General features: G+C 44.8%; 1 protein-coding gene across 9 annotated transcripts in view; it reads left to right on the forward strand.

The window, feature by feature from the left end:
• PNPLA8 (patatin like phospholipase domain containing 8) overlaps positions 1-14,253 on the forward strand; it is an 87,330-nt gene that overhangs the window by 26,453 nt on the left and 46,624 nt on the right. For all 9 annotated transcript variants that reach the window (XM_070755530.1, XM_070755524.1, XM_070755523.1 and 6 more), the window contains one exon: positions 626-683. In XM_070755530.1, the coding sequence (XP_070611631.1) occupies positions 626-683 (58 nt within the window). The remainder of the gene's footprint in view (positions 1-625; positions 684-14,253) is intronic.

Raw genomic sequence — 14,253 nt, forward strand, 5'->3', positions numbered from 1 at the left:
TGAGAATGAAGACAAAAAGCTTTTTTAGATATGCTAGAATATAGATAGGTAAGGCTAAGTCACTTATTAGATATTCCAAGGTTAGGTAAGATATATTTATCTGATTTAGAATGATTTTTATCTGCTACTAATAATTAAATCTTTATTATAAATTTAACCTATTATTACCACCACTATAAGAAATAGAATTAAATTGTATAAGCATGTATGATGCCGAAATGAAAATCTGCAAACAATTTAGAAATGTATAATTGAAAATATTTAAGGAAAGAGAGAGTAAGGTCACCTCTCTTGTTTTTAAAGATGTGTGTATATCTTTTGTGCTACTTATATTTGTATATAAAACTACTCTTTTCTAATATTTTTTTTAAAAGAGAAATTATCCATGAAAATTATTACAATCAGTGATGGAGATATTACAGATATACTGTATAAACAGATATACTGTATATCCAAGCTAATTTTCACTTTTAGCACATACTTTGATACATTGATTTTAATCAAACTAGAGAAATGAATGCAAAAACATGCTCCATATCTAATTGAGAGCTGTAGTTCCTAAGAGGAAGGACAGACAGCGCAAACTCTAAAATTGTAACCGTAGCAATTTATTTGTTTTTTGTAGGGAACGAATGGGATCCGATGTTATGTTTGAAACAGCAAGAAATCCTAAATGTCCTAAGGTAGCGTAAGTTTATTTTCCTAAGGTGTTAACTATTTTCCTTGAATTTGTTGTTACCCATGTTTCCCTGAAAATAAGACCAGCCCTTAATTTTTGCTCCAAAAGATGCATCAGGGCTTATTTTCTGGTTAGGTCTTATGGTTAGGGAAATACAATACTAAATATTTCCATCTGGCTGACAATCTTAACCGGGGCTTATTTTTGGGTAGGGCTTATACTACAAGCATCCTGAAAAATCATGCTAGAGCTTATTTTCAAGTTGGGTCTTATCTTCAGGGAAACAGGGTATTTATTTTTAATCATATCCTACAAAGTATTGATATCAATGCTGATTGAATTCTGTGAACATATATAACATAAAAATTTCATTTTTTTCCCAAATCTTTTTCCATTAAACCCAAAAGAAATGTTTCTGGTTTTATCTTTATATTCACTTTAAGAATTTTCTGTATTAGAATATGAATCCTACTCCAATATTTCTTTGTTTTATCACATGTCCACTATAGATATAAAGTCCCTGCTTCACATTTGAATTTTCATCATTCATTTGAAATACCATTATACAGGTACATTCTTGATAACTTGCATGGTATAAAATACCATATCTTATACAAATTTTCTTTTAAATTATAATTTATTGTAAATTTTAAACCTTTCGTACACATATTTTCCCATTGTTCAAGCATTACATTATATCCAAAATTCCTTGCCCTCTGAATCATGCAATGCTTTACATATTTATTATTCAAATTCAATAACAATTTACTCTAGCAATAATATATTCATCACTACCACCCAGTAGGATTTCCAATTCATTTTTAACAAAGTCAAACCCATAACTTTTAAAATCTCATTTAAATTTTTCTTTCAATTGTAAATATATAAACCAGAGGTCCCCAACCTTTTTTGCACCAGGGACCGGCTTTCAGCTAGACCAGTTTTCCATGGCCCGGTGGGGGGGGGGAGCTAGCTGTCAGCGGCGCGGTAAAAGGGGCGATCAAGAGAGGAATGGGTGAATGAATGGACGGAGGGTGGGAAGGAAGGAAGGAAAGAGGGAAGGTACAGGAACAGAAGAAGGGTGCAAAGAAGCAAAGAAAGGTGTGAAAGGGGAGAGTAAGAGAGGAAGGAGTGAAAGAAGGGAATGAGGGAGGAAAGAAGGGAGGAAGGAAAAGGAAAGCAAGAAATGGAGGGAGGAAAGGAAGGGAGGAAAGGAAGGAAGGAAGGAAGAAGGAAAGAGGGAAGGTACAGGAACAGAGGAAGGAAGCAAGGAAACTTATGAAAGGGGAGAGTAAGAGAGGAAGGACTGGAGGGAGGGAGGGAAGAAGGTAGGAAGGAGAAAGAAAAGAAATAGAGGAAGGAAAGGTAAAAGAGAGAAAGAAAAAGAGCAAGAAAGAAAGAAAGAGAAAGAAAGAAAGAAAGAAAGGCAACTTCAAAGAAAGGCTCACTGAGCATCTCTCACTCTCTCTCTCTTTCTATCCCTCTTTCTTTCTTTCTCTTCCTTTCTCTCTCTCCTCTTCCTTTATCTCCTCTTTCTCTCCCCCCTCTCTCCCCCTTTCCCTCTCTCTTTCTCTCTCCCTCTCTTGCTATCTCTCCCCCCTTTCCCTCTCTTTCTCCCTCTCTTTCTCTCTCTCCCCCCCTCTCTTTCTCTCTCTCTCCCCCTCTTTCTCTCTCTTCTTCTCACTTTCTCTCTCTTGTTTTCTTTCTGTCTCTTTTGCTTTCTCTCTCTCTCACTCTTTCTATCTTGTTTTGTTTCTCACGCTCTTTCTCTCTCTTGTTCTCTCTCTCTTGCTATCTCTTTCTCTCCCCCCCCCTTTCTCTCACTCTCTCTTTCTCACTTTCTCTCTATCTTGCTGTCTGTTGCTTTCACTCACTCTCGTTCTCTCTCCGTTCTTCTCAGCGGTGACGCGCGCACGCCCTGCCCGCCTCACATTTGCCGAGAGGACTTTCGCCCCGGGCTCTCAGCAAGGGGGTTTGCATGAGAGGCGGGGCCGGCGGAAGGTGATATTCAATGTCGGGGGCGCACGGGCGGTTTTGCGCGCGCTCCCTATCTCCCTGCTAGCCCACTCGGAATACGTATTCAAAATAAGAAAAGCCTTTGTCCGCGGAAAGGCCGAGGGGGCCCTGGCGCCGCGGACCGGCTGAAAACCCCCAACGGCCCGGTCCCGGTCCGCGGACCGGCAGTTGGAGACCCCTGATATAAACCAATGGCAGACATGTCCTTCTGATTCTAACTCTTCCTTAGACTTGAGGATAGGATCACCAATATTAAAATATATTATTTGACCATAAGTCCACCAGTCCACCAGGCTTCACCACTGTTTCTTTTCTGAAAAAAACTTCCTGGGGAATGTCCAAAGAGGAATCTTCATAAAAATACATTGTTTCATATTTATTCCAAACTTTTAGAATGGTGTCTAACAAAGTGATTACTAAAATCAATATTTACTTTAATCTTGTCATCCCATAAATGACTGTGCTTTCCAAATAATCATTTGACAACTTCCAGGGTGTGGAAGCAGCAGGAGGAGAGGAGAGCTCCGCTACCGAGAACTATGGTTTTTTCCATCAAACAGCAGAATTGACAACTTAATTAACGTAATTTAAGCCTGCTTTGTGTCCTTGGCATTACACCATTTTCTAATCTATTTCAAGACCTGAAAACAGGCGATGAGAGCTAAACGGGAGGACGGTGTTGGAGATCTGAGATCTGAGGGGGAGGAAAGATGGCGACCGGCATTTACGAGAGCTGAGGAGAGTGAGACCGGAGTTTCCAGAAACACCAGTTGTGAGAGAAGCTGTGAGAGAGTGAGAGCGAACGGGAGGTGGCAAATGTATAAAACTAACAGTAATTAACAGCACATTCGAATTAAGATCTGAACAGAGAGGGCGACCGGAGTTTAAATCCCATGGCCATGTGAAGTGTTTTTTGCTACAGAGAACAATCAGACTAGCAGCAACTGGCAGAAATTACTCTGGGAGCCTGGAGATGCCGGGGAATTTTTCTGGGCGTCGGGAACAGCGTGATTCTCATCAGAGAAGCGGCCGGAATGGTTGGAGATCTTGTTGGGACCGCTATAACACCAAGAAGCAGATCTGTCTGCACCTTGGCTCCTTGGACTTAAAACAATTTGTCATTTCTGGCAAGATCATACCAAGGAGAGAGACCAAGTGAGTGAGCCCTTCCACTATTCTCTAACTATTGCTCTCTTTTGGTTTGCGGAATCCCAATTGCTGTAGAGACCTTTCTATGTGGACTACCTTGCCTGGATGATGTTGTTTACATTTATTGCAGCCGGCACTTTAACTGGTGAGGGAGGACTTCTAGAAGTTTCCATAGACTCTATCATAAGAAGATCTGGGATAGAGACCCTTACTCATGCTTCATTAGAACTTATTCATATCATCCATGACCCCCCCCTCTATGGACTCCTATAAGGGTGGACTCTCTCTTCCTTACACCCCCAGAAGAATCTATTGCCCCCTTGTATGTGAACTGGCGATCCAGTTGTTCTTATGGACATTGTACTTTATTGTACTTACATTTAGTATTTTACATTTTATATTTACTCTATTTTAAGGAACTAAGGGTTTTTTTGATATTGTTAGTATTAATTATTAAGGGTTGCTATTAATTTTTCTAGAATTTAATTTTTTACTAATTTATGGGGTTTTTTAATGATGGATGATTGGAGTGGGTGGTGTAATTTTTATGATATGAATGAGTGGGCTGAGTGGGATGGTATGTATGGGAATAATGAAGATAGTATGAATGTAGAATTCAGCCTACCTGGCGGTAGAGAGAAAGAAGGGATGGGGATATCTATCTCCAGGGTGACAGAGGGCCAGAATATTCTGGTCGTGCTGGGGAGAGGTAGATATGACGGGAGTCACGGGGCGAGCCGTTCTGGAGGAAAAAGAGATCGCTGCCTAAAAGCGATCCCTTGTTCCGGCCCCATGAGCTCAACCCAGGGTCCTGGTGATGAGTGCAATCCGGGCCCTGGGCTCAAGCTGCTGCTGCTCAATGCCAGATCGGTGGTAAACAAAGCTCTCGTCATCCGGGATCTGATCCTGGATGAGGAGGCAGATTTGACATTCGTGATTGAAACCTGGCTGGGCCCAGAGGGAGGAGTTTCTCTCTCGGAAATATGCTCAGCCAGGTTTCAGATATGGCATCAGCCTCGACCCCAGGGAAGGGGGGGAGGAGTGGCTATTGTAGCCAAGGAGAACCTTCGCCTGCGTAGACTCGTTGCCCCTGAGATTGCGGGTTGTGAGTCACTCCTTGTGAAGTTGGACTTAGGGGTTCAGGTGAGCTTGTTACTCACGTACCTGCCTCCCAGCTGCGTGTCAACAGCCCTGCCTGTGCTGCTCGAAGAGGTGGCCGGGTTGGCGGTGGAGTTCCCCGGACTCATTGTCCGGGGGATTTCAATCTGCCATCACTCGGCGGTTCCTCTGGATTAGCACAGGAGTTATGGCCACCATGAAAGCCATGGACCTGACTCAAGTAGTTCAGGCTCTGACTCACGAGGGTGGACACCCCCCCAACATGGTATTCCTCTCGGAGCAATTGAGTAATGGTCTGAGACTAAGGGGCTTAGAAGCATTGCCTTTGTCATGGTCAGACCATTTTCTACTGCGGCTTGATTTCCTGGCTCCAATCCTCCCCCGCAGGCACCTGATGGACCCTGAGGGCTTTCAGAGGGCGGTTGGGGTTTTACCAGATTGACTCGTCCACAGCTCAGCAAGAGTCTCTTGCTGAGGGCTGGAACAAGACTGCAGCGGAGGCTCTTGACCGAATTGTGCCATTGTGACCTCTCTGTGGCACTAGACCCCGTAGAGCTCCATCGTTCAACGAGGAGCTCCAGGAGTTGAAATGCCAGAAGAGACGTCTAGAGAAGCGATGGAGGAAGAGTAAGTCCGAATCCGATCGAACACTTGTAAGAGCTTTTATTAAGACCTACAAAGTGGTGCTCAAGGCGGAATCCCGCCTGGCCGCTCTGTTTAGGGTGACCCGCTCCCTTCTAAATCGGGGGGAGTTGGGGAGCCCTTGCAGGGTAGTGCTGAGGAATTTAACTTGTTTTTCGCTGATAAAGTCGCTCGGATGCGAGCGGACCTCGACTCCAATTGCATAGCAGTATTGGCTGACAATGAGTCAGTCGAGGTGACTGGGGCTAAACGTCTTTGTCCATCTGTCTGGGAGGAGTTTGACTTGGTGACACCTGATGAAGTGGACAAGGCCAATGGAGCTCTGAGTTCCGCCACCTGTCTACTGGATCCATGTCCCTCTTAGTTGGTTCCGGCCAGCCGAGAGGTGACACGGAGCTGGGTCCAGGAGATTGTCAATGCCTCCTTGAGGAAGGGGTCCTTTCCGGTCCCTTATAAGGAGGCACTTGTGCGCCCCCTCCTCAAGAAGCCTTCCCTGGACCCAGCCGTGCTTAATAACTACCGTCCAATATCCAACCTTCACTTTATGGGAAAGGTTGTTGAGAAGGTGGTGGCGCTCCAACTCCAGCGGTCCTTGGAGCATGGAAACTGCTTTGGTCACGTTGATGGATGATCTCTAGCGGGCCCGGGACAGGGGCTTGTCCTCTGTCCTGGTGCTTCTTGACCTCTCAGCGGCTTTCGATACCATCGACCGTGGTATCCTTATGCAACGGCTGGAGGGCCTGGGAGTGGGAGGCATTGTTATCCAGTGGTTCTACTCCTACCTCTCCGGTCGGTCGCAGTCGATGTTAGTGGGGGGTCAGAGGTCGACCTCTAGGTCTCTCCCTTGTGGGGTGTCTCGGGTTGGTCCTCTCCCCCCTGCTATTCAATATCTACATGAAACCGCTGGGTGAGATCATCCAAGGGCATGGGGTGAGGTATCATCAATATGCCGATGATAGCCAGTTGTACATCTCCACCCCATGTCCAGTCAATGAAACAGTGGAAGTGATGTGCCGGTGCCTGGAGGCTGTTGGGGCCTGGATGGGAGTCAACAAACTCAAACTCAACCCAGACAAGATGGAGTGGCTGTGGGTCTTGCCTCCCAAGGACAATTCCATCTGTCCATCCATCACCCTGGGGGGGGAACTACTGACCCCCTCAGAGAGGGTTCGCAACTTGGGCGTCCTCCTCGACCCACAGCTGACATTGGAACATCATGTTTCGGCTGTGGCAAGGAGGGTGTTTGCCCAGGTTCGCCTGGTGCACCAGTTGCGGCCCTATTTGGACAGGGAGTCATTGCTCACAGTCGCTCATGCCCTCATCACCCTGAGGTTCGATTACTGCAATGTTCTCTACATGGGGCTTCCTTTGAAAAGTGTTTGGAAACTTCAGATCGTGCAGAACGCGGCCGCGAGAGCCATCGTAGGGCTTCCCAGATTCGCCCACGTTTCTACAGCACTCTGTGGCCTGCATTGGCTGCCGATCAGTTTCTGGTCACAATTCAAGGTGTTGGTTATGACCTTTAAAGCCCTACATGGAATTGGACCAAATACCTCCGGAACTGCCTGCTACCGCGCGAATCCCAGCGACCGATAAGGTCCCACAGAGTTGGCCTTCTCCAGGTCCCGTCGACTAAACAATGTCGTTTGGCGGGCCCCAGGGGAAGAGCCTTCTCTGTGGCGGCCCTGGCCCTCTGGAATCAACTCCCCCCGGAGATTAGAACTGCCCCCACCCTCCTTGTCTTTCGTAAATTTATTTATTTATTTATTTATTTATTTATTAGATTTGTTAAATTACTTAATTTATTAAATTACTCAAGACCTACCTATACCACCAGACATGGGGGAGTTGAGACACCTTTCCCCCAGGCTCTTTATATTTTATGTTTGGTATGTATGTGTTGTTTGCTTTTTAAATATGATAGGGTTTTATATGTTTCTTTTTTAATATGAGATTTGTTTCGCTATAATATTGTTTTTTATTATTGTTGTGTGCCGCCCCGAGTCTTCGGAGTGGGGTGGCATACAAATCTAATAAATAATAATAATAATAATAATAATTATTATTATTATTATTATTAGCGATCTTCTAGATCAAGTAGCTTCTTTTGGAAGTTAACTCACTCCTTTAGCCAGACCAAACAACAAGCATAAAAATGCAATCTCATAGAAACATAGAAGACTGACCGCAGAAAAAGACCTCATGATCCATCTAGTCTGCCCTTATACTATTTTTGTATTTTATCTTAGGATGTGTTCTGCTGGGCACTCTGGTAGAAGCCTCCTGAAAATTCACAGGTACAAATTTCAGACAAACACACGTTTGAAAATTCAAAACAATGTTCTTTATCACAAAATTCAAAAGAAACAAAGCACCCTTTTTGTATTGCAAAGAAAACTCTTCCCCAAAACAACGTTGTCGGCTGTACATGTCCCTTAATCAGTCCTTAAGTACTTAGCTAATAGCTGTGAAGAAACGTCACAGCCCTCCTTCTTCCCACAAAGTGAAACACACACACACTTTACTCTGCTTTGGTGTCAAAGGCGTGAAAAATCCACAAACAAAGTTCAGACACAGCGAGGCACGATCCTGAAGAATTGCGATCAGATAATCTTCCACAACAGCCAAACTAGCACGCTGCTATTTATAGTCCCACCCAAACACAGGTGGCCTCTCTTATCTCCTGTAATATTTCCTCAATTGGTCTCTTTGATACATAAGTCTGCGCCTGCGTGAGTCTAACACTTCGTCATCCGAATTGACCGAAGATAATGGTGATTGGCTTCCTGGGCTGAGTGCCAAGCCCCTCTCTTCCAAGTCAACCCGACCTTCTTCTTTGTCCGAGGAAACTGCACTCCCTGACTGTGTCGGCAACAAAACAGGCGTAGGACATGTTGACGTTTCCCCTGCCTCCACCTCCACATTCCCTGGGGCAGGAGCTGGGCCAGAGCCAACCACAACAGGATGGATATATGTTTATCCTAGGCATATTTAAATTCAGTTACTGTGGATTTACCAACCACGTCTGCTGCAAGTTTGTTCCAAGGATCTACTTCTCTTTCAGTAAAATAATATTTTCTCATGTTGCTTTTGATGTTTCCCCCAACTAACTTCAGATTGTGTCCCCTTGTTCTTGTGTTCACTTTCCTATTAAAAATACTTCCCTCCTGAACCTTATTTAACCCTTTGACATATTTAAATGTTTCAATCATGTCCCCCCTTTTCCTTCTGTCCTCCAGACTATACAGATTGAGTTTATTAAGTCTTTCCTGATATGTTTTATGCTTAAGACTTTCCACCATTTTTTTAGCCCATCTTTGGACCGGTTCAATTTTATCAATATCTTTTTGTAGGTGAGGTCTCCAGAACTGAACACAGTATTCCAAATGTGATCTCACCAGCGCTCTATACAGCGGGATCACAATCTCACTCTTCCTGCTTGTTATACCAAGCATTCTACTTGCTTTCCCTACCGCCTGACTGTACTGTTCACCCATTTTGAGACTGCCAGAAATCACTACCCCTAAATCCTTCTCTTCTGAAGTTTTTGCTAACACAGAACTGCCAATGCAATACTCCGATTGAGGATTCCTTTTCCCCAAGTGCATTATTTTACATTTGGAAATATTAAACTGCAGTTTCCATTGCTTTGATCATTTATCTAGTACTGTAAAGCTAAATCATTTACCATATTACAGACGCCTCCAGGAATATCAACCCTATTGCACACTTTAGAGTCATCGGCAAATAGGCAAACCTTCCCTACCAAACCTTCCCCTATGTCACTCACAAACATATTAAAAAGAATAGGACCCAGAACAGACCCTTGTGGCACACCACTTGTAATCAGCCTCTGCTCAGAATACTCGCCATTCACAATAACTCTCTGATGTCTAAGCTTCAGCCAGATGCAAATCCACTGAACTATCCAGGGATTAAGTCCAATCTTCACTAATTTATCCATCAGCTCTTTATGTGGAACCGTATCAAAGGCTTTGCTGAAGTCCAGATAGTCAATATCCACAGCACCACCTTCATCCAACATCTTTGTGACATTGTCAAAGAAATCAATGAGATTAGTCTGACATGATTTGCCTTCAGTAAAACCATACTGATTTGGGTCCAATAAGTTATTGTTTTTTAGGTGCTGATTTATCCTCTTTTTGAGTAGAGTCTCTGTCATTTTAACTATAACTGGTCAAGCTAACTGGCCTGTAGTTACCAGCTTCTTCTCTACTGCCTTTCTTGTGGATAGGCACAACACTGACCATTTCAAATCTGGAAAACTCCAGACCCCCTCTTTCCTTAGTATCTTACAGTAATTTATATCTAATTTTTGTTTTTTCCCCCTTGCCATATAAATTTAGAAATATCTATCTGCCATTGTTTAAATGGAGTATCAATTGCAAGTGTTTAATTAATTTGACTTCTATGCCATCTAATCCCCATGGGACTCAGGGCAGCTTACAAGTATTGATAATGTGTGAAACAAAAAAAAAGCATCTTTGGTAAGACATGGATCTTAATTACAGAAATTCTACCCAATAGTGTTATATGTAGTTCATTCCATCTTAATAAGTCCTTTTTGATATAATTCCAAGGAGGCACATAGTTTTACATTTGTGTTTCTCAATATCACTCCCAAATATTTCACCTTTTTCTCAATCCTAAAACCAGACTTTAGTGAATATATCATAATACTGTGAAGTTATATTCTTAATAAGCGTTGTTTTAGTTTAAAACCCACTAAAACCCCAAACTCATGTAATTTCATCAAATATTCTATATTGTTTTTTGGATCTTGCATGAATATAACCAAATCATCAGCAAATGCCCTCAACTACCTTCTTGATGCTTGTTATTTTCTAATCTTATCTAGTACAGTGGTACCTCTACCTAAGAATGCCTCTGCTTATGAACTTTTCTAGATAAGAACCGGGTGTTCAAGATTTTTTTGCCTCTTCTTAAGAACCATTTTCTATTTAAGAACCCAAGCCTGGAAAACTTTCCCAGGAAATTTGAGAGCAGCACGAAGGCCCAGTCAATTTCCTGCCATTCCCCACTTAATCCCAGCCATCTCGGGCTTTTTTGGGCTGCCAGAGGAACCTTTCGGTGGCACTTAAGGAGGCTTTGACAGCCCAGAGTGACCGGAGCGTTTTCCTTTCTCTGGGTGTTTGGAGAGGGAATAAGCCACTTCGCTGTGGTGACTCTCTCGTTCTGCCTCCCATATACCCGGTGTGAGATTGCCTCTCAAAGCGTCTGGGCGTGGAAAGGCAAAAGGGGACACTTCGCCCCAGCCAGATCATCTTGGCTTCAGCCAAACTGAGGAGTCACCAGAGTGAAGGAAAGGCACCGGCTACAAAGCAAATGAGTGAGAGGGGAGGGGAGCCCTTCAGCATGGGAAGGAAGAGGAAGCAGGTAGCAGCAGCAGTAGCCTTTCAGTCAAAGGAGCAGGAGTTTCTCTCTCTGGCACAATGTATGGGAGGCAGCCTTGTGCTGGATGTATGGGAGGCACGTGCTTCTCCTTACCGCCTCAGAGTCCCTCTTTTTTTTTAAGCCTTAAAGTTTTGGATTTCTTTGATTCCCCTCATCTCACCTTCTTCCTTCAGCAGGGACTGTCCTCCTCCTCTTCCTCCTCCCATCCAAATTCTAAGCGTTTATTTCTTTCCTAATGGGTTTGCACTCATTATTTGCTTTTACATTGATTCCTATAGGAAAAAAATGCTTCTACTTACAAATAGTGTTTGGCAAACCGAACCCGCACAATTCGGGTCCGTACCGAATTTTGTGGTGTTTCGGCCGAACCCGAACCCGAATTTTTTTAAAAAATTGTGCTTCGGTTCGGCGTTCATTCTGAACACCGCGAAACCCACCACCCAGCTGTCATCTGCTGAGAAGAGGAGCAGGAGCCGGGCGCCGGTGGTGGTGCAGGAAGGCGAACACCAGGGAGCTGTCATCCAGTCGGGAAGCTGGGAGGGAGGCACAAGAGGAGCTGGGGAATCCCATGAAGAGATTCCGGGGGCGGAGCTTTGACGTCACGTATACCAGCAGGTTGCTAAGGACGCCAAGGTAATCACTTCCTGGATTCCATGGAATCCAGGAAGTGATCAACTTGGTATCCTTAGCAACCTGCCGGTATACGTGGCGTCAAAGCTCCGCCCCCGGAATCTCTTCGTGGGATTCCCCAGCTCCTTCAAAGGGAGGTCTTTTCATGTAATTTTTTTTTTATTTTTACAAAAAAGGAGGCCACAGCAGCGCCGCAAGCAAAGGAAGGTCCTTTCACGTAAAAATAAAAAAATATATTTTTACGTGAAAGAATCTCCTTTTGCTTGCGGTGCTGCTGCGGCCTCCTTTTTTGTAAAAATAAAAAAAATAAAAATAAAAAATCCGTTAAAATAAAAAACGATTGGATTCTGGGAGCAGAGCTTTGGGGCCACGGACCGTTCGGGTTCGGGTTCGTCCGAACTTTGCTTGAAGTTCATCCGAACTTGCCGAACCCGAACACCATTGAGTTCGCCCATCACTACTTACAAACTTTTCTACATAAGAACCTGGTCACGGAACGAATTAAGTTCTTAAGTAGAGGTACCACTGTACCTCTGTTCAAAACTTCCAACAAAACATAAACAACAAGGGAGACAAGGAACAAAGTTGTTTCATACCCTTTTGAATTTCATATGAATTGGTTAGATCAGGGGTCCTCAATCTTTTGCACCTCAGGAACCACCAAGATCATAATTTTAAATCCCACAGACCACCAAATTCATAATTTTAAATCCTATGGACCCTAATAAAACTAATATTCTTTTTTTAAAAAAAGGATAGATATATAAATATACAGTGATCCCCCGATCATTGCGAGGGTTCCGTTCCAGGACCCCCCGCAACGAGCGGGTTTTCGCGAAGTAGCGCTGCGGAAGTAAAAACACCATCTGCGCATGCGCAGATGGTGTTTTTACTTCCCAGCAGCGAGGAGCCGAAGATTGGGGTTTCCCCGCCGCCCACGCCCACATTCGCCTTTGACTTCGGGACTCAGTTGGTAAACCGCGCGGCTGTTTTAAAACGTCGCTGCCGGCATGTCCCGAAGCCAAACGAACCCGGGTGGCCGGGCGAGCAGCGAGCAAACGGCGGGTGGCCGGGCGAAGGGCGGGCTCGCTGCTCGCCCGGCCACCCGGGTTCGTTTGGCTTCGGGACATGCCGGCGGCGACGTTTTAAAACAGCCGCGCGGCTTCCCAACTGAGTCCCGAAGTTCGCCTTTGACTTCGGGACTCAGTTGGTAAACCGCGCGGCTGTTTTAAAACGTCGCCGCCGGCATGTCCCGAAGCCAAACGAACCCGGGTGGCCGGGCGAGCAGCGAGCGAACAGCGGGTGGCCGGGCGAAGGGCGGGCTCGCTGCTCGCCCGGCCACCCGGGTTCGTTTGGCTTCGGGACATGCCGGCGGCGACGTTTTAAAACAGCCGCGCGGCTTCCCAACTGAGTCCCGAAGTTCGCCTTTGACTTCGGGACTCAGTTGGTCAACCGCGCGGCTGTTTTAAAACGTCGCCGCCGGCATGTCCCGAAGCCAAACAAACCCGGGTGGCCGGGCGAGCGGCGAACGGCGGGCGAGCCGGGCGAACGGCGGGCGAACGGCGGGTGGCCGGGCGAACGGGCGAAGGGCGGGTGGGCGGGCGAAGGGCGGGCGAGCGGCAAACGGGGGAAGACCCAGGGAAGCCGCCCAGCAGCTGATCTGCCCGGCGCCATCTACGCATGCGTGCCCATAGAAAAAAAGGGCGCGCATGCGCAGATGGTATTTTTACTTCCGGGTTCAAAAATCGCCATATAGCCGTTTCGCAATCATCAGGAGCGCAATACCCGGGGGATCACTGTATATATATTTAAGGACTTCAATGAATGGGAAATATCCCTACCAGGATATACATTGTATTTTTTTATTAATATTTGTATTGATTTTTATAAAATAAAACACACACACAACATATAACGTATAACATGTGCTCAGTGATCCCACCACCAGACAATCAATCATACTCCACCACCAGTTGGGGGTATTTCTTGTATAAATCATTTAAACCCAAGAGTGAAATATTTCTTTACATATTATAGAGTGATTCCAACTTGTTTCTTATAGCTTGGTCTCTGATCCTACTCGCCATATATCATCTTACCTTGTCCCATCGCCCAATCAGCTGTTGCAAATCAGTTTCATTCATCAAATTCATCCTTTTATCCATAATCTCCTATACCAATTTTGCATTGTCCATTTTGTCCCATCTTTCCACCCCAAGACTATTACGGCCTGAGCGCTTTCTATTGCTGCTTGTTTGATTTCTCTATATTCTCCCATCTCACTACTTTTTACTAATACTGCCATTTCCTTAGTAATCGTCCATCTTATATTTAATATTCTATTAATATCCTCTTGCAATTTTTGCCAAAAGTTCTGCATCACTGGGCATTTCCAGAGCATATGCATAAACACACCTTTATCTTGGCACCCATGCCAACAGATGCCTTTAACGTTCTGCTGAAAGTGTGCAAGTTGAACGGGTGTATAATACCACTTATGTAATATTTTCCTTCTCATTTCCCTAACTCTTGTATTCTTGATTTTCCTTATATTCTCTACTGTATTTTCCATCTCTTACACC

Source organism: Erythrolamprus reginae, chromosome 6 (assembly GCF_031021105.1).
Source record: "Erythrolamprus reginae isolate rEryReg1 chromosome 6, rEryReg1.hap1, whole genome shotgun sequence".
Taxonomy (NCBI): domain Eukaryota; kingdom Metazoa; phylum Chordata; class Lepidosauria; order Squamata; family Dipsadidae; genus Erythrolamprus; species Erythrolamprus reginae.